At 34.9% G+C, this 22,050-nt stretch overlaps 1 protein-coding gene across 4 annotated transcripts in view; it reads right to left on the bottom strand.

Moving 5' to 3' along the window:
- The window catches only part of LOC123515097, a 51,243-nt gene continuing 29,193 nt past the window's right edge, over positions 1-22,050 (bottom strand). Inside the window, exons 2-16 of one of the 4 annotated variants that reach the window (XM_045273527.1) lie at positions 18,568-18,652; positions 15,621-15,752; positions 15,015-15,103; positions 14,291-14,355; positions 13,622-13,774; positions 11,357-11,407; positions 10,556-10,720; positions 10,059-10,082; positions 9,021-9,071; positions 6,470-6,625; positions 5,964-6,017; positions 5,109-5,264; positions 4,931-4,975; positions 4,272-4,436; positions 1-485 (exon numbers count right to left, since the gene is read on the bottom strand). In XM_045273527.1, the coding sequence (XP_045129462.1) occupies positions 445-485; positions 4,272-4,436; positions 4,931-4,975; positions 5,109-5,264; positions 5,964-6,017; positions 6,470-6,625; positions 9,021-9,071; positions 10,059-10,082; positions 10,556-10,720; positions 11,357-11,407; positions 13,622-13,774; positions 14,291-14,355; positions 15,015-15,103; positions 15,621-15,752; positions 18,568-18,588 (1,368 nt within the window). In that variant the 5' untranslated portion in view covers positions 18,589-18,652 and the 3' untranslated portion in view covers positions 1-444. Of the gene's footprint in view, positions 486-4,271; positions 4,437-4,930; positions 4,976-5,108; positions 5,265-5,963; positions 6,018-6,469; positions 6,626-9,020; positions 9,072-10,058; positions 10,083-10,555; positions 10,721-11,356; positions 11,408-13,621; positions 13,775-14,290; positions 14,356-15,014; positions 15,104-15,584; positions 15,753-18,563; positions 18,653-22,050 lie in introns of those variants that run through there. The other 3 variants (XM_045273529.1, XM_045273528.1, XM_045273530.1) reach the window with 3 other exon arrangements.

Genomic DNA, 22,050 nt, shown 5'->3' with positions numbered 1-22,050 from the left:
AGAGAGAGAGAGAGAGAGAGAGAGAGAGAGAGAGAGAGAGAGAGAGAGGAGCATGCTTAGACTTGAATGAGTGACGTCACTCAAATGGCGGGAAAATATGCCTGGTAGCACAGACTTCCAAAACTGCCGAAAGTAATGCTACGGAGTGTGGACTGTCGTCTTTATTTATCTTTTTTTCCTTGAAAATCTCAGGTGCGGAAGTACGGATTCAAAATTTCGTTGTACTGCACTTGTCTCAGGTGTGGAGGTAAGGACTTAAAATTTCATCTTTCCCCACATGTCTCAGGTGCGGAGGTACGGACTTAAAGTCGCCTTTCCGTACCTGTTACTTCCGCACTTTTGGAAATTTTTCCCCACTTCGGACCTCCGCACCTCGTTTGGTGGTCCGCAGGTACGGAGGAGAGAAGATGCGGATCAAGGTAAGGAAGTACCCAGCTCTGCTTCTTATAGAGCGATCACGCCAATCTCGTTATCCCACAAATAATCTGCGCAATGAAAGAAAATATCTTGAGTTATGAGTGCTCAAAGTAGTGATGTCATGTTTATACTACAGGTGCTTCAGACAAAAGCAATATCTGGCAACATTCTACACTCATCACACCCTATAATAAATGGTGATTAGAATAGGGATAAAACGAAAACTGATATATATATATATATATATATATATATATATATATATATATATATATATATATATATATATATATATATATATATATATATATATATATATATATATATATATATATATATATATATATATATATATATATATATATATATATATATATATATGTAGGAGGTAGTAGCACTATAGTTTAGGAGGTGATGTGAACCTTCCATTCAAGCTAGTTGTGATCTCGCTGAATGTTTCCCTTTGTGTCTCACAACTCAAGGGGACAGTCACAGCCTACCCTCTTAAGACAACTCTCCTTCTTCACACAAAACTACATGCACTTACCACACATACACCCTTCACTTCAAATAAAATTTTAAAAGAAAAATGGGACCGAAAATAAACAACGCCCCGGAGTCCCCCTCTGGGGAGGGAACCAAAACTGTCCCCAGGTCGGACACCTCTCCTGTTGAAGACCCCAAATGCCTCTCCCCTAACTCTTCTGACTATAGTAAATTCTTCGACTACTTAACTTCTAAAGTGGAGCACATTCTGTCCCTCTACCCTTTCGCTGAGATTTCCATTCTTAGAGATTTCAGTGTTCACCACCAGCTTTGGCTTTCCTCTCTCTTCACTGACCACCCTGGTGAACTAGTCTTCAACTTTGCTATCCTCCATGACCTAGAGCAACTGGTGCAACACCCTACTCGTATTCCTGACCGTCTTGGAGACACGCCCAACATTCTTGATCTCTTCCTCACCTCTAACCCTTCTGCTTATGCTGTCACCCTTTCATCTCCGTTGGGCTCCTCCGATTATAATCTCATTTCTGTATCTTGTCCTATTTTTCCAATCCCTCCGCAGGATCCCCAAAGCGAAGGTGCCTCTGGCGTTTTGCCTCTGCCAGTTGGGGGACCTGAGGAGGTATTATGCTGATTTTCCTGGAATGATTATTGCTTCCGTGTCAGAGACCCATCTCTTTGTGCTGAACGCATAACAGAGGTGTTAGTATCTGGCATGGAGGCGTACATTCCTCATTCTTTTCTCAACCTAAACCTTCTAAACCTTGGTTTAACTCAGCCTGTTCTCGTGCTATACATGATAGAGAGGTTGCCCACAAAAGGTACTTGAGCCTTCCATCTCCTGAATCTCATGCACTTTATATCTCTGCCCGGAATCATGCCAAGTCTGTTCTTCAACTTGCCAAACACTCTTTCATAAATAGGAAATGTCAAAATCTTTCAAACTCAAACTCTCCTCGTGACTTCTGGCATCTAGCCAAAAACATCTCAAATAACTTCACTTCTTCATCTTTCCTCCTTTATTTCATCCTGATGGCACCACTGCCATCTCTTCTGTCTCTAAAGCTGAACTCTTTTCTCAAACCTTTGCTCACAACTCCACCTTGGACGATTCTGGGCTTGTCCCTCCTCTCCTCCTCCCTCTGACTATTTCATGTCTACAATCAAAATTCTTCGTAATGATGTTTTCCATGCCCTTGCTGGCCTAAACCCTCGGAAGGCTTATGGACCTGATGGGGTCCCTCCTATTGTTCTCAAAAACTGTGCTTCTGTGCTTGCACCTTGCCTGGCCAAACTCTTCCAACTTTGTCTATCGACTTCTACCTTTCCTTCCTGCTGGAAGTTCGCCTACATTCAGCCTGTTCCTAAAAGGGTGACCGTTCTAACCCCTCAAACTACCGTCCTATAGCTTTAATCTCTTGCTTGTCTAAAGTTTTTGAATCTATCCTGAATAGGAAGATTCTCAAACATCTGTCACTTCACAATCTTCTGTCTGATCGCCAGTATGGCTTCCGTCAAGGTCGCTCTACTGGTGATCTTCTGGCTTTCCTTACTGAGTCTTGGTCATCCTCTTTTAGAGATTTCGGTGAAACTTTTGCTGTTGCGTTAGACATATCAAAAGCTTTTGATAGAGTCTGGCATAAAGCTTTGATTTCAAAACTGCCCTCCTACGGCTTCTATCCTTCTCTCTGCAACTTTATCTCAAGTTTCCTTTCCGACCGCTCTATTGCTGCTGTGGTAGACGGCTACTGTTCTTCTCCTAAACCTATTAATAGTGGTGTTCCTCAGGGTTCTGTCCTGTCACCCACTCTCTTTCTATTATTCATTAATGACCTTCTTAACCAAACTTCTTGCCCTATCCACTCCTACGCTGATGATACCACCCTACATCTTTCCACGTTCTTTCAGAGACGTCCAACCCTTCAGGAAATCAACAGATCACGCGGGACGCCACGGAACGCCTGATCTTTCTAAGATTTCCGATTGGGGCAGAGAAAATCTAGTAGTTTTCAATGCCTCAAAACTCAATTCCTCCATCTATCAACTCGACACAACCTTCCAGACAACTATCCCTCTTCTTCAATGACACTCAACTGTCTCCTCTTCCACAATGAATATCCTCGGTCTGTCCTTTGCTCATAATCTTAACTGGAAACTTCACATCTCATCTCTTGCTAAAACAGCTTCTATGAAGTTAGGTGTTCTGAGGCGTCTCCGCCAGTTTTTCTCGCCCCTCCAACTGCTTACTCTGTATAAGGGCCTTATCCGTCCCTGTATGGAGTACTCTTCGCATGTTTGGGGGTTCCAGTCACACAGCTTTGCTTGATAGGGTGGAATCGAAAGCTCTTCGTCTCATCAACTCCCTCCTCTGACTAACTGTCTTCAGTCTCTTTCTCACCGCCGAAATGTTGCATCCCTTTCTATATTTTATCGCTATTTTCATGGTAACTGTTCTACTGATCTTGCTAACTGCATGCCTCCCTCCTCCTGCGGCCACGCTGCACAAGGCTTTCTTCTTCCTCTCATCCCTATTCTGTCCAACTCTCTAATGCAAGAGTTAACCAGTACGCTCAATCATTCATCCCTTTCACTGGTAAACTCTGGAACTCCCTCCTGCATCTGTATTTCCGAATTCCTACAACTTGTCTTCTTTTAAGAGGGAGGTATCGAGGCATTTGCTCCCCTAATTCTGCCTGACGGTTTTGGCACTTTTTACACTTTTTGGAGAGCCAGCACTCAAGTGGGCCTTTTTAACTTTCTTTTTTTGCCCTTGGCTGGCCCTCTTCCCTACGTAAAAAAAAAAAAAAAAATATATATATATATATATATATATATATATATATATATATATATATATATATATATATATATATATATATATATATATATATATATATATATATATATATATATATATATATATATATATATATATATATATATATATATATATATATATATATATATATATATATATATATATATATATATATATATATATATATATATATATATATATATATATATATATATATATATATATATATATATATATATATATATATATATATATATATATATATATTATATAAGAAAATCCCTGCAACAACAACACAAGAATACAAGAACCGCTGCAATTGAGAAATCAAAACGATCAAAACGAAAAACTCAATGTGTGTGTGTGTGTGTGTGTGTGTGTGTGTGTGTGTGTGTGTGTGTACAAAATTCTTTTGCCTGACGGTTAATTCTTTTCTTCAGCTGCCAAAATAATTCACGAGTTTTGCTTTTTTTTTCATGTATTTCTTGTACTGTGTTAGAGTTTTTCAAAAAAGTGCATCGAGGGAAGTTACCTGTGGCGCAATATCCCCACTGAAGGATGTCGCCGCCTTCGCCCAGCAGTGTGGCGCACCAGAGGCGGTCGCGTCCATCGGTGGTACATTGTGTGTACTTTTGTCCCTTGTAGGTGAAAGGGAGGTGACACGCCCACCCGTCCTCCGTCGTATTATATCCGAGTCCTTCGGAAATTGGATGTTTTGTGCAGAAAATAGAATGCCTTAGTTTCGATTTTCGTCTTCTACATTCAGTTTCCGTTTTCTATATTAAATAATTGCTGCTTTATTTTCCTTAACAATTTCATTTCTTCCAACACTACCAAAAATTTTATATATTTTGCATAATAACTTTTTGTGACGAGATAAAAAAACATTCACATATATCATTGTCATTATCATTATTACTATCATTACCATTATTGTTGTTATTATTATCATTATTATTGTCATTATCATTATTATAATTTATGATTATAATTTTTATTATTATTACCATTTTATTATTATTATTATTATTATTATTATTATTATTATTATTATTATCATCATCATTATTATTATTGTTGTTGTTGTTATTGTTCTCTCTTTCTCTCAGCACAATATCAAATCAGGAGAGAGTTAACAAACACATCCTGACTCCACAGCGTGTAGACAATCATTGATAACATTTAACTCACCATAGGCAGGAGGAGGCACGGTAGGAGTTTCCCCAACCAGAAAGTCTGAAAAGAATAAGGATTTTTACTTCCTAGGCAAGTACTGAAATTACACAATATGTTCGTCGAATCAAGTGTTGATATACTGTACTTAACATCTCACTAGTAACTAGGGATGTGAGAATTCCAACAACCTTACCTTTGCAGTAACCACTCACTGCTGGTTCATTAGCCACTGTGAGGGAAACGGCACACCAGCACTCCGGGGCATCCACACATGCACACTCTGTATACACTAAACCCTTGTATACGAAAGGAAAAGTACACGGCTCATTTCGGGAAGTCATCTGCGTATCTGAGAAAAGAAAGAAAAAAAAAATGAACAAAGTTGACGTTAATGCTCGTAAAAGAGTGAAAAATATCAGTGAGTGAATGAGGGAGGGAGGGAGAGAGGGAGGGTGAGTGAACAGAAAGAAAGAGGATATTGGTTGATTCAAGATGTATTAGACTAATTAGTCTAATACATCTTGGGTTGATTGTTATGGTTTATGGCGCCGCAACATCGAAATCATGCGACGTCGCTGTCAACCTTTCAAGACAAGAAAGATAGCAGGATGAAATATTGATATGAAAAGCAAAATTTTGATATGATAAAAACATTAGAAATCATAAATGAATATTGCAAATGAAATTTGGAGAAAGAAATGTAGGAGGAGAGATGAAACTGCACTCTTAGGGTTTCACTGCATATCTTACCTAGGGATAGTTTAAAAAATATTAAAGATTAAAATGAGATTTTCTTATATTCTTATGAGTTTTAGGGAAAGGAAAAGACTTGCTTCTTGAGTTTGTACCATAGCATCACCTTATTTCGACTACTTTTAATGGCTCTAATGACCTGGGTGTGTATATTGGTGTTTTCGTGATTCCAGTGATATATAGTTTGACAAGACTACACCATCAAAGAAAAAAGCATCCTTGGGAAGCAGACCAGTCATCTTGAGGGAGCCTAGAGCATTTCAGAGTGCGGGATCTGACCTGTGTATGGTGTTACCTGATATGTTGAGCTGGAGCTGTTCAATAGGGATGGTTACCACGGTGCTGTTCTCTGGCCACGGAACGGAGGACACGCAACATCACCAACACCAGTGCGGTGATTTTTTAGGCAGGGCGATAGAAACCAAACACCAGATGAGTTGGATATACTGAACCTTAAGATAATGCAAGAGTATACCAGAACACTTGTCATCCCTTTCACCGGTAAACAATGGAACTCCCTACTCACTTTTTTGTCAAATTCTTACTACTTGAACTGTTTCTTAAAAGGAACACCGAGATAACTCTGGAAATAAATTGACAACACTTCTGAAAATATTTTTGTACTTCATTGTTTTAGAGTCAAGAAGTTGAGGAGTCTTTTCTTCCATCTTAGCTCTGATTTTAGCCAGTCTCCTTTGAACATTGCATAGAGCATGAGAGAAACTAAATTTTTCTTATCCTTTGACTCTTTACAATTCTTCCCTGTCACTTTCATATCTCTTCCATGTAGCTAAGACTTACCTGCACAGTAGTCGGAGTCCAGTGGGAAAAAGTCGTAGCTGACACGAAGAGGACACCAGCACGGCGTTTCACCATCACAGTAACAACCCATGTACACCTTCCCTTTGAATTTGTATGGGACCACACACACATCCCCGTGCTGTGTGAGTGCGCGATCTATAGGGAGATGAGGTCAGTTATGTTTTTGTTGAGTAAATTAGATGAGGTCAGGATATTGAATATTTTCAAATCTTTTAGAGGCTTATACACGACCGCTTTTCCTCTCCTCTCGTGGAAATTATCTAGGTTATCAATGAGGTTATTATTGATAGAGAAAAATACTCAAGGGCATCAGACGAATAGTCTTTTATGGTGAAATTTAAGGAAAAAAAGTACATATATATATATATATATATATATATATATATATATATATATATATATATATATATATATATATATATACACACAGAAATACTCCGCTTAACGAACGTTCGTTTAACGAATTTCCGGTTTAACGTACTATATAAAGTTAGACCAAAAATCCGCATAACGTACAACCACATCCGTTTTAGCGAATTTTCTGGGTTTGAATTTGCTGGGTGAGGGACCGAACGCAGTAGTTTCGCTGTGATTGGCTGGCTCCCCGCCTCTGTCTCTAGCGCTCCTGGAGCTAGATCCAAGATTCTTTAACAACGTCAGAGCAGCCTCTTGCAGCGAAATGGCATCCATGAACGCTTGGAGGGACGGTGACAAGGTTGCTTTCAGGTTGCTCCAGGTGGTGTGACTGTCTTATATATGCATTTATGTTCACAAAACAACATTTCTATTAGCTTTTTACGAACCTTGCCCCCAAGAAAGGATTGTTTTGTAATGCATAAAGTGAAATCTTACATGAAATACCAAAAAATAAAGCAGAGATGAGATGAGCCACAGACGAAGCGGGAGACTCGCGGCCACTCGGCCGCTTCTTTTTCTCCTTGTGACCCTTTCTTCTTGTGACCCTTTCATCATGATGTTTATGTTTTCACTCCTCTATTTCCTGCTATAATGGATATCATATCTTAGTATTCATATACGCTCATGCCACGAGGATAACCTTGACTCCGTGGCAATGAGTGATAGTGAATTACTAATGAAATACCGCAGTATTTCATTAATAATTCACTGTCATTCAGTGCCACGGAGTCGAGGCCTCATGGCATGAGCGTATATGAATACTAAGATATGATATCCATTATAGCAGGAAATAGAGGAGTGGAAACAAATATCATGGGGAAAGACAACACGCAGGCTAAAAGGGTCACAAGAAGAAGAAGAAGCGGCCGAGTCGCCACGAGTGTCCCGCTTCGTCTGTGGCTCATCTCATCTCTGCTTTATTTTTTGGTATTCCATGTAAGATTTCACTTTATGCATTACAAAACAATCCTTTCTTGGGGCAAGGTTTGTAAAAAGCTAATAGAAATGTTGTTTTGTGAACGTAAATGCATATATAAGACAGTCACACCACCTCCAGAGGTGGTGTTCCCAGCAACCTCAGAGCAACCTGATAGCAACTTTGTCACCGTCCCTCCAAGCGTTCATAGATGCCATTTCGCTGCAAGAGGTTACTCTGACGTTAAAGAATCTTGGATCCAGTTCCAAAAAGCTAATAGAAATGTTGTTTTGTGAACATAAATGCGAAAATGTGAGAGAATTTGTACGTAGGTCCTCTAACTTCCAATAACTCATATGACATCATAAAAGTAGTGGTAAACCGGTGGCCCAATATGCTGCCAAACGTATATATGATTTTTTTTTTTTAACCCATGTGGTATGTTGGGGACCAGCCCAGAACGCATCCCCCCTATTTCCATTATTTCCTATGGGAAAATTACGTCCGCTTAACGAATTTTCTTTCTACGAACAGCTTTGACATCCCCTATCCTGTTCGTTAAGCGGAGTATTACTGTATATATATATATATATATATATATATATATATATATATATATATATATATATATATATATATATATATATATATACCTGATGAAATAGCAAAGTGTTGAAAAATACGGGTCTTGCTTGTTATTATTTATCGGTGTTTTCGTAATTTAATCAAAATTATTTGAAGAAATCAGAAGGGTATACTTGCCTCACGTGCCATAGTCATAGGCCAAGTGAACATCTGCACTCACTCCCTATGAGCTGTGTTTTTTTTCAGTCTGAAGCCCCCCACTACTTCCCCGCCACAACTACCCAATGTCACCTAACAAAACATGGTAGCTGGTGGATTATTAGCAGGTTGCAGAGGCTCATGAGAGAGAGAGAGAGAGAGAGAGAGAGAGAGAGAGAGAGAGAGAGAGAGAGAGAGAGAGAGAGAGAGAGAGAGAGAGAGAGAGAGAGAGAGAGAGAGAGAGTCTACACAATAAAAGTTTATTGGAAAGTTCGCTTGCTTTCTTTTCTTTCTTTTTATTCTTTTACCGTGAATGCACATAAACACCATTATGACATTCACCAGCACTAGACTTTCAGAACTGATGCTTAAAGTAATTTAACTCTCAATTTTGTGAGATATTCAGTAACTTACCTTTCGAATGAAGTCCTTCTATTTCCGGATCGAGTCGATTTAATTCCCTGACTGTCGGGATGGAAAACAGCTTTAGATAAGTCACAATGACACAGGGTAATAAAGGTTTCACTGAAACATTAATTTAGTGGTCATTGTTCATAAGAGACCATCCTCCACACACGCTGAAATAACTGAGAAAGAAAATTATGCAGAAATGTATTGAAAATTTACGTAGATTAGGCCATATGTGCTAAAACACACACACACACACACACACACACACACACACACACACACACACACACACACACACACACACACACACACACATGATGTGGTCTCAGTCCTACCCGAAGATCGGTCTATGAGCTCTGAACTCGCTCCGTAATGGGGAAGACTGGCTGGGTGACCAGCAGGCGACAGAGGTGAATTACACACACACACACACACACACACACACACACACACACACACACACACACACACACACACAGTTAAGGGTCAAATTAACTTGCTATCTCTCTCTCTCTCTCTCTCTCTCTCTCTCTCTCTCTCTCTCTCTCTCTCTCTCTCTCTCTCTCTCTCTCTCTCTCTCTCTCTCTCTCTCTCTCTCTCTCTCTCTTGCTATATATATATATATATATATATATATATATATATATATATATATATATATATATATATATATATATATATATATATATATATATATATATATATATATATATATATATATATATATATATATATATATATATATATATATATATATATATATATATATATATATATATATATATATATATATATATATATATATATATATATATATATATATATATATATATATATATATATATATATATATATATATATATATATATATATATATATATATATTTATTTATTTATTCCTATCCAATTTTATAGTATCAGAGTTGAAGGAAGTGTCATCAGTGATGAAAATTGGACATTATGGATTAGTTGCGGTGGTCAGAAGTGAGGTCTGGAGCCCAAAACAAGCAAGAAATAGAACCAAATTACTGAATCACTCACCCTTACCCTGCATACCACGGTACTCTGAAAATATAATGTGAGAGAAATTAGTATGCGAGTTTTAATGCATGTACTGTCAAGACATACAACAGTGAACCAACAGTACTCTCAAAGGTTTCGGTTCGTTGTTTTATTTTACTTCTACCAAGCTCGAGTGAAAGTTTTTGAATGTTTTCAAATCTATGTTCATATTTCTAACGATAATTTAACCAGGATTAAGCTCCACATCATTCGTAAACAAAAAGACACTCCTGAAAACTTCACATTATCATCTCATGGACTTTGAGACTATTGCAGTTGACCGCTATTGAGAGAACAGTGCGTTTCAAAATACAGGTCATCCTTTTGAATGTGGTTTCAGAGAGAGAGAAAAAAAAAATGACAGATCATTGATGTTATGTAAATGAATACATAAATGAATAAGGAAAATGTAATACAACAAATAGATAAGCAAGCCAATACGAGAATATGCAAAGAGAAATTAAATGCTGAAATACCAGTTGCATTTTTCGGTTTGCGGCAAATTTTGATCCTTAATGGCTTGCGCAGCTGATCCACTTCCACAGCGCACCACGGCTGATTCGAGTCTTCCATGGTGCAGTTGACGAAGGTCTTCCTGTTGTAATAAAACGGCACCACGCAGTCTTCGTGGAGGTTGGGATCTGTCAAGAGGAATGCTAATACTTACTGACAGTGTTGTAATAAGGATTATCTGGTATTCAACTGCCTTATTGCGACCATTTTTTTTTTTTCTTCACTTTTCTTCTTGGTGTTTCTACAGACTGAAGTAGAAGTTAGTGAGTTTTTCTTTTTTTTTTTCTATAAGGGAAGGTTTCATGATTCTACACTATCATTTAGATAATAGAAATATTCATGAAGATTACTTTTCATAACACTTCAAAATCCACGACGTAGCAATATGTCAATATGTACCACACTCTTAATTGCTGGTCTTGATGACTGAAACTTGACTGACTCTGATTACATCAACCCCTGTGAAGCGTAGATGGCAATATAACTATGGTAGGAAGAAAAATCATATTGTAACATTCAGCTTTGTATTAATAATGCGTGTGTGGGGGCGGTTATAGAACATACAAAATTATTCAACAACTGTAACTACTAGCGGCACAATTTAGACTTTAATTGAACAGTCTTAGATAATTTATGAATATGAAATCGTAGACCTTTTTGCAGCCAGTTGTATCTTTTAAAATGATCCTCTATTTTGCAGCACAACATCTATTATAACTTGAAGAGAACTCATGGCAGTCAGTAAGTATGTTACCAGCACTGACCGTCATCTATCGTTGGAGTAGGTTCATCCGGAAGAGGACCCACCAGGAAACCTGCAATGATAACAAAAACTTAAGACTTGGCAACACTTCCTTTTTTTGTCGCTGACACAAAACATCCCTGATATAACCTAAACAGGAGGGTTTAGAATATCTTGACAATGCAGGTTCTTTCTCTATGACACTAAAGTATGACCAAATAAACTGAAGGCTATACACATGATCTTCCATTTGGACATAAAGTATTACCTCAAATCAGGGTCCCTCACTTCTTTCACCTCAAGCTAGTGTATAATCGCAACAAATACTAGTTAACTGATGTGGAACCTGAAATATCAATCTGCATGCCTGGTCACGCAACAAACTCATATTAGCAACATGGAAGACTAACATGTTACAAATCAAACAATAAATAATTTTTGTTTCCATTTGAGGTGGTTTAGAGAATATTTTTTTGTATAAGAGGGGAAATCTGACCAAGGGCAACAAAAACGATTAAACAGCCGGTCCTCGAGCAGGTCCGAGAAAGTTAGCCTAAAGAATGTAGTAAATGTCTCTCTAAATGAGTTCAGGTCATAGAAAGAAGGAAATACAGAAGCAGGCAGTGAGTTCCAGAATTTATCAAGACAAGGGATGAATGATTGAGGGTATTGGTTAAGTCTTGCATTAGAGAGATGGACTGAATGTTGTTAAGCTGTCGCTAAAACCATTAAGGAAAACATCTTTAGAAAACCTGTAGATCCTTATGAGTACAGCGATGGACCAGCAGTATTTCATAGTATGCTTCACTATACCTAGAAGATAAAGCAAGAAAGAAAAAGGTCAGGAAAGAAATGATAATATGATCAGCAGTAATACCTATATGTCGGGGAATATAAGGGAAAGTATTACGAGGGAAAAATGTTTACATAGGATTTGTACTCAAGGTAAGAGAGACCAAAGAGAAAATGTCACTGGTGGGAAGGGTTTAAAAAAAATATACATTCATATACCATATAAAATACATCATTGCCTGCTATGTATATTTAGGGAGGCGGTGGCCTAGTGGATAAGATGGTGGGCGTGGGAACGGGCAGATGTCCTTTGCCGTTTGTCGAGTGGTTTAAAGTTATCTACATGTCACCTTTAATACCCAGGTTCTAGGTGGTTACACCAAAGATGCGCTTGGGTGGTGATATGGGTACCACTATAAATAAAATCGCCTGCGCCATCAATGGGTGGAAAGCTTAATACCGCTTAGAATACTCTTCAAGTTACCTACAGGCGTTATAGGCCAGGACATGAAAAAAAAACCATACATATATATATATATATATATATATATATATATATATATATATATATATATATATATATATATATATATATATGTGTGTGTGTGTATATATATATATATATATATATATATATATATATATATATATATATATATATATATATATATATATATATATATATATATATATATATATATATATATATATATATATATATATATATATATATATATATATATATATATATATATATATATATATATATATATATATATATATATATATATATATATATATATATATATATATATATATATATATATATATATATATATATATATATATATATATATATATATATATATATATATATATATATATATATATATATATATATATATATATATATATATATATATATATATATATATATATATATATATATATATATATATATATATATATATATATATATATATATATATATATATATATATATATATATATATATATATATATATATATATATATATATATATATATATATATATATATATATATATATATATATATATATATATATATATATATATATATATATATATATATATATATATATATATATATATATATATATATATATATATATATATATATATATATATATATATATATATATATATATATATATATATATATATATATATATATATATATATATATATATATATATATATATATATATATATATATATATATATATATATATATATATATATATATATATATATATATATATATATATATATATATATATATATATATATATATATATATATATATATATATATATATATATATATATATATATATATATATATATATATATATATATATATATATATATATATATATATATATATATATATATATATATATATATATATTAAAAGAGGGTGGGTTACAATATCTGAGGAAGTTGGGAACTTACTTTTACAATAGCCAGAGGTTACTGGGCCAATTGCATCGTTGACCTTAGTGGCGCACCAGTGGTCAGGGCGGTCCATAAGTGTACAATTGTTGTGCAGTTTGTTCTTCCACCAAAAGGGAAACACACAGTCGCTTTCATTCACCACTGCAGGGGCTGAAATGTTTTCACGCGTCTTAGTTCTCATGTAGGTCTCTTAAACTGAGGGTTTTCAAGATTAGTATTTTTTTTTCTTCACATTGGAATAGTTTAACAATTATTTTGCATCACTAGTTCCAAGAAAATCCATATAAACCTGGCTGATCATGGCCCTCTGAGTTTTGTTTGGAACAGTCCTGATGAAAGACCATGACATTTCTGAATATGAGGTTGAAATGGCATGCAACAAAATCATGAGGCAAGCAGTGGTGGCTATACGTGAGATTTGGCATATGTGTCTTGAATATGATTGGTTTACGAAAATATGCACAACCAAGCTAACTGGAGTAAAAAATTTTGAAACTTCTGTTCCGCAATCCGCATGAGGCGAGAGAGTTTAGATATACACACTAGAAATATTAAGAATAAAGGTGATGGCGGTGGTGGTAGACTCGATTCCACTATGAAACACCACTAAGAGTTAACAGAATGAAAACAAAATGATCATGGCAATAAATATACTTGTCTGATTACCTGACAAAGGCTCTGCGTAGAGATGTCCTGCGCTAGGCACAAGCACGTGCCCCTCCAGCACTGACCTGCAACATGAGTAGTGAAGCAATAATCGTGGCAGCAAGTTCTGATTCAGAAACATTCAGATTTGTTGCCTCTCATGTTTTGGCACCTCTCAATTACTAATAGCCTCTAGTGAAAGTTATTTAGACCTTCCAAGGCATTTTCCTTTCTTCATGATTCTAGTACATAAGAACACAAGAAAATAAGGATGCTGCAAGCAACCATCAGGCAAACATTTGGCAGTCTTTGTACACATGTGATATAATACTTAAACAAGTTCCAAATGAAGTAACATTTGTTTGCAAGATTTGTTGTGATTCAAGTGATAGCTAAACAAGGATTCTACATCAAGAAGGGTGGGTAAGCATCGCACGAATTCAAGTTATCACTTTGGATTTCGAGATTCGTGTTCCTTGAAGGTAATCCCTGTGATAGATTGGTGAGTAATGTTTGTGTTATGTACGATGCTTTGACCTGTATCGGTAGTATCATGACTGAGAATGCCCCTATTTAGTTTGGTTAACTGATTGGATATCAACTAACACTTTTACAATAGAAAAGTATATTTTATGAGCACGTATTGCTTATCGTTCTGACTTTTATGTAAGCATACTAGTTAGTTACTTCGATATTTAAAATCACACACAGTTAATCTTAACCACAGATGATGAGATGCACTAACCAAACATGAACAGTAAAGGTCACAGCGAGGCACAGGGCATTCACATCACTGAGCCTCCTGCCAATCGCCATACCCAAATATGTGTGACGCTGAAATAAAAAAAATAAATGATTTTTTTTTTAAATGTTTATGCATGATTCAGATATCAGACCCTGTATCATTTTTAAAGCGCTTTGTTTTCTCGTCAGATTTATTTTCAAAGAGAACGGTGATGATCAGTAGGGTTCTCATGAGTATTTTTATCACCAATGAGGCACAGTCCTTATTAGGTATCGGTGGAATCAAGAAACTACCCTTGAAATCCTCCATTAACTTGCATCAGATCTTGCGGTCGAGATAGAATGCTGAGAGATACTTTTTTATGGTTTTCAAAAGCGTTTTAAGGATTCCAATGATAGTTTAACAATGATTATGCACAATCAGTTAGAAAAAATAAAGAGGAGGAAGAAGAAAGTAAGTACTCATGAAAACCACACTAATTTCCGTAGTCTTGAAATAATTCTTATGAAATCGTTGAGCGTTTTAAAATCTGCCATGGCATACGGTGTATATCGTGAGGGAGTGTCTTACGAATCACTATAACAAGGAACGCAGGAAGTGACTGACTAAGGAGAATGTCAGTGTATGTGTCTGAGCCCTTTGTCCTTGGTTTTGTTGTGGCAGTACGACGTCTACCTTCCTCTGCTTGACACGTTGCAACACTGCTTTGTGATGCAGGAGGGGTGTTGCGATGCAGTCCTGTGGAGAGACCGAAACACACATGTCAAGAGCCTTAATTTCCGTATTCTTCACCAAAAGTATACCACAAGTAATCTCTTACGGTAAAGTTTAGTCATATCAGAAGACTTCATTTGCAAAAATCTAGTCCTATATGATAGATATTTGAATTTGTGAAAACAGTCTGATATAGTTATTTGTTTATTCAAATATTATGTACCTTTGATAAATGTAGAATGCATCGTATCAAAATAATGAGAGTAAATTCAAAGTGACAAAAAATCGCTCCAGCAGTGTAGTTAATCTTCACCGTAAAACCTCTTTTGGATTTATTGTAGTGCGTTTAAACCTTCCGTGTCACACGAATTATCGCGTAAAAGTAATGCACATTCAAGATTTAAACTGTGGCACCGGATGACCGGGATGAAAGTTAACTGTGGCTGACAATGTTGTGATAATGTGTAAGTTTATAAGAGAGAGCATACGTTCAAGTAAACTTTGTTCTTGTTTTGTTTACTGTTTCAGCTAGATGAGACCTATTTTTTTTTTTTTTTCTTTTTACTTTCCAAAACTTGTTTCTTTTTTCATTCCATCCTTAAGAATACAATGACACTCAAAAGGTCTAATAGTTATGTGTGATGTTTCCCTTGCCTTGTTATATAGTGAGATTGTATGAATATATATATATATATATATATATATATATATATATATATATATATATATATATATATATATATATATATATATATATATATATATATATATATATATATATATATATATATATATATATATATATATATATATATATATATATATATATATATATATATATATATATATATATATGTGTGTGTGTGTGTGTGTGTGTGTGTGTGTGTGTGTGTATGTATGTATGTATTGACACAATCTCACTATATAACAAGGAGTGGGGAGCATCACATATAACTAAGTAAACCTTTTGAGTGTCATTGTACTCTTATGGTCAGCAAAATAAATACTCGGAATTGGTTTATTTAGAGTTTACTTCGTCATTGAGGAGAGCAACCAGTTAGCCAGGCAACAATAATCATTTCTTCTTTTCCTTTATTCTTCAAACACAGCAATATTTCAATCATAGCCACCGTCTCTGTTTCTGTCTTACTACTCTGCACTTTGCCAATGCTTCCCACTGAAACCTGCTTGCCTGTTGCTGGTGGCTGTGGGCTGTGGGATGCCGGCTGGAAAAAAGTTCTAGCTTAGTGGTGTTGGATATAGTTTTTTTTTATTTTCTTTTTCTTTTTCTTCTACTTTTTTGCTTTTCTATCATGCCTCTTTCTCTTACAAGTTAGGTTAGGTCAAGTCTCATTTCAAGACAATATATAATTCTCTTTTCATTTCTCTATTTTTCCCACGATTTTCTCTTCTTTTATCAAGTTAGATAAAGTTTCACCCTTTGACAATATATAACTCGATTTTCTTTTTTTTTCATATTTTTGCCTCTAACTTCATGTTTTCTTCTTTCTTATTTTTATTTTCGCACGTCTAACAAGACTAAATCAGGGTAACTTTCAATAAAAAGAACTTTTCTTATATAATTTCTATGAGTTAATTTCTCTCTACTTAATTCTACATTTCCTTACATCAAACAAGATTAGATCAGATTAACTTTAAATATACTAATTTCCTTGTAATTTTTATAAGTTAATTTCTCCCTACATATTTCTACTTTTCTTCACATCAAACACTATATATATATATATATATATATATATATATATATATATATATATATATATATATATATATATATATATATATATATATATATATATATATATATATATATATATATATATATATATATATATATATATATATATATATATATATATATATATATATATATATATATATATATATATATATATATATATATATATATATATATATATATATATATATATCATAAGAACATAAAAATGTAGGGAAGCTGCAAGAGGCCGCCAGGCCAATACTAGGCAGTCCCAGTGTGCTTAATCTACCTAATTCCATCTATCTTCCCCATCCATGAATTTATCTAACCTTTTTTTAAAGCTCCCTATTGACTCAGCCCTGACTACATGCCTACTGAGACTGTTCAACTCATCAACCATTCTGTTTGAAAACCAGTTTCTTCCCATTTCTCTCCTAAACCTGAATTTTTTAAGTTTAAACCCATTATTTCTGGTTCTGTCCTCGCTACTGATTCTAAGAACTACATTCATGTCCCCTCTGTTAAAACCCTTATACCACTTAAATACTTCTATCAAGTCTTCTCTTAACCTACGTCTCTCTCTCTCTCTCTCTCTCTCTCTCTCTCTCTCTCTCTCTCTCTCTCTCTCTCTTTCTCTCTCACTATATATATATATATATATATATATATATATATATATATATATATATATATATATATATATATATATATTTTTTTTTTTTTTTTTTACTGTTATTACAGTGTTGTTGATGTTATTACAGTGTTGTTGTTACTGTTATTAAATTGTTGTTACTGTTATTAAATTGTTGTTATTGTTATTACAGTGTTGTTATTGTTATTGTTATCAGTGTTGTTATTGTTATTGTTATCAGTGTTGTTATTGTTATTGTTATTACAGTGTTGTTAATGTTATTACAGTATTGTTGTTGTTATTACAGTGTTGTTGTTATTGTTATCAAATTGTTGTTATTGTTATTACAGTGTTGTCATTGTTATTGTTATTACAGTGTTGTTATTGTTATTAGTGTTGTTATTGTTATTAGTGTTACAGTGTTGTTGTTACTATTGACGTTCACTAAAGAAAGATACATTACCTACATTGCTTTCTGGTGACGTCATGCATCACGTGACTACAAAACAGCCCCGCCATTGGTCCGCCGCCTCGCCTACGTGACTGAGCGATCTTTTGGGAAAAAAATAGTAGTAGTTGAAAAATAAGAACAAATAATAGAAGAAGAAGAGCAAACAATAACAACAACAAACAACAACAATAACAACAACAAAAAACAACAAAAACAAAGAAACGACAAAAAAGAAAAAACAAGAAAAACAAAAACAAACAAAAAACAAGAAAAACAAAAACAAACAAAAAACAAGAAAAACAAAAACAAACAAACAACAACAACAACAACAACAACAACAACGACAAAAACGCACTTCCCCTATGAACCACTACCCCATGAAAATAATATTTCTTTCCAACAAAATACAAACTTACAATATTTTTTTCCATCCACCCACCCGTCGCCCACCCACCCACACCCCAGTCCACCCACCTCAAACCCACCCACCCACTTACCCATCCATGCACCCTTTCAGGTGGTATATGGGGACAATCTAGTTGTGTGTGTTAGTGGCGGACTGCTCGTTGTGGCGGTAGGACGTCAGAGGGCAGGAGGTGACGATGTCTTGAATTGTTGAGTAGTTTGGCTGTAGGCAACTGTAGCAGGTTGATACATGATCGTGATTGCTCTGGCTCGGATATCAGCACAATAAATCCTTCTATCCACGAGTTTGAGCAAAGATAACACAAGGGTGTGGAGCCCAGCGGATACTTTGGTCTACTGATCTTGCACGAGGAGGCGAAGCCGGAAGCCTTTGGGACTCCAAGTTTCCTGGCCCAAGAACAAGGTTCAGAGGTGTTTGGAGGCTTACTGGATGAAACTGGATGCGTGTGGCGAGGACATTGAGATCTCGGAAAACTTTACATATTTTGGTAGTGTAGTGCGTTACAACGGTAGGTCGAGCCAGGAAGTTGCATGGCGGATTGGCCTGGCCCACGGCGTTATGGACTCGCTCAACACGAGTATTTTGGCATTGTCGGTACCTGTGCAGACGGACGAAGATTCGGATCTTCGTCTTACTCTATGGCTGTGAGACATGGACGCTGAACATCGATTTGAAGAGGCGAATTGATGTCTTTGGTATTAGATGCCTTCCCAGGATCATGGGGTACCGCTGATATGACTTTGTGTCAAATCAGCGATTGCTCCGTGAGATTGATTCGAGGCCGATTACCAGCATAGTCCGTCAACGCCAACTGCGACTATATGGGCATGTGGCACGCTACTCGGAAGCCGATCCTGCATATCGGGTTGTCTCCGAAGGAGATATCCCAGCATGGAAGAGGACAAAGGGACGTCCGTGCACAGAACTCAAGGCTGCGGCAAGTCGATGTTTCTTGCTGGGAGTTACTTAACATGGGAAGGAAACCTGTATGGAGACTCGAGGTGTGACCGCCTGGAGTGGCGCCATAAGGTAGACGAGGCGACGTCCCCCCGCCCCTCCCCGTGTATGCCCCATGCATGATTGATTGATATTGCTAACTGCATGCCTCCCCTCCTCCTGCGGCCTCGCTGCGCAAGGCTTAATTTCTTCTTCCTCTCATCCCTATTCTGTCCAACTCTCTAATACAAGGGTTAATCAGTATTCTCAATCATTCTTACCTTTCTGTGGTAAACTCTGGAATTCCTTGCCTACTTCTGTATTTCCATCTTCCTACGACTTGACTTCTTTTAAGAGGGTGGGTTTCAAGACATTTGTCTCTGTCTTCCGGCTAATTCTTTCCATTTGAAGTGGAGCTCTATATATATATATATATATATATATATATATATATATATATATATATATATATATATATATATATATATATATATATATATATATATATATATATATATATATATATATATATATATATATATATATATATATATATATATATATATATATATATATATATATATATATATATATATATATATATATATATATATATATATATATATATATATATATATATATATATATATATATATATATATATATATATATATATATATATATATATATATATATATATATATATATATATATATATATATATATATATATATATATATATATATATATATATATATATATATATATATATATATATATATATATATATATATATATATATATATATATATATATATATATATATATATATATATATATATATATATATATATATATATATATATATATATATATATATATATATATATATATATATATATATATATAGAGAGAGAGAGAGAGAGAGAGAGAGAGAGAGAGAGAGAGAGAGAGAGAGAGAGAGAGAGAGAGAGAGAGAGAGAGATATGTATATATATATATATATATATATATATATATATATATATATATATATATATATATATATATATATATATATATATATATATATATATATATATATATATACAGTATATATATATATATATATATATATATATATAGAGAGAGAGAGAGAGAGAGAGAGAGAGATAGATAGATAGATAGATATAGATATATATAGATATATATATATATATATATATATATATATATATATATATATATATATATATATATATATATATCTATCTATCTATCTATCTATCTATATATATATATATATATATATATATATATATATATATATATATATTTTTTTTTTTTTTTTTTTTTTATTGCCCTTGGATAGCTTCCCTCTTGCATAAAAAAAAGAAGATAGTGGAATCAAAGGCTCGCCCTAGGAGGTTGAATAAACAGGTGGGCTGCTGCTGCCCCTACACTCCTTACATTCAAAACATTACCCATTGAAAATACATGGGAACGCCCGAATTACGCTCCTTGTTTTCCGTTTCATGTCCATGATTTGAGGCTGCCTACCATACATGTAACCTTAAAAGAGTCATACTAGTCGTGGCATACCGTGGTACGAAGATTTAGACAGTAAATCATAAATACAAGTTAGATAATCAAGTGTTTTCCAGCCTTGGTGGGCTTGAGTGAGAGGTGGGAAGCTGTCTTTGAGGTCATGTACACATGTAAATAGACATGTACATGTAGATGTGATTCACTGTTTGATCTGCTGCAGTCTCTGACGAGGCAGCCAGACGTTACCCTACGGAACGAGCTCAGAGCTCATTATTTCCGATCTTCGGATAGGCCTGAGACCAGGCAACACCACACACCGGGACAACAAGGTCACAACTCCTCGATTTACATCCCGTACCTACTCACTGCTAGGTGAACAGGGGCTACACGTGAAAGGAGACACACCCAAATATCTCAACCCGGCCGGGGAATCGAACCCCGGTCCTCTGGCTTGTGAAGCCAGCGCTCTAACCACTGAGCTACCGGGCGCGTGAACATGCATATGTGCATGTGCATTTAAATCAAGGATAAATAAACTGTATATTTGGCCTGAAGGTTGATTTTTCTTGGTATAGCAATTACTTAAGACATGCATGTCAAAATTCTCTC

This window comes from Portunus trituberculatus, chromosome 38, assembly GCF_017591435.1.
Source record: "Portunus trituberculatus isolate SZX2019 chromosome 38, ASM1759143v1, whole genome shotgun sequence".
NCBI lineage: Eukaryota > Metazoa > Arthropoda > Malacostraca > Decapoda > Portunidae > Portunus > Portunus trituberculatus.
Note: the sequence above shows the minus strand (reverse complement) of the source record. Positions and strands in the feature narration are given on the sequence as shown.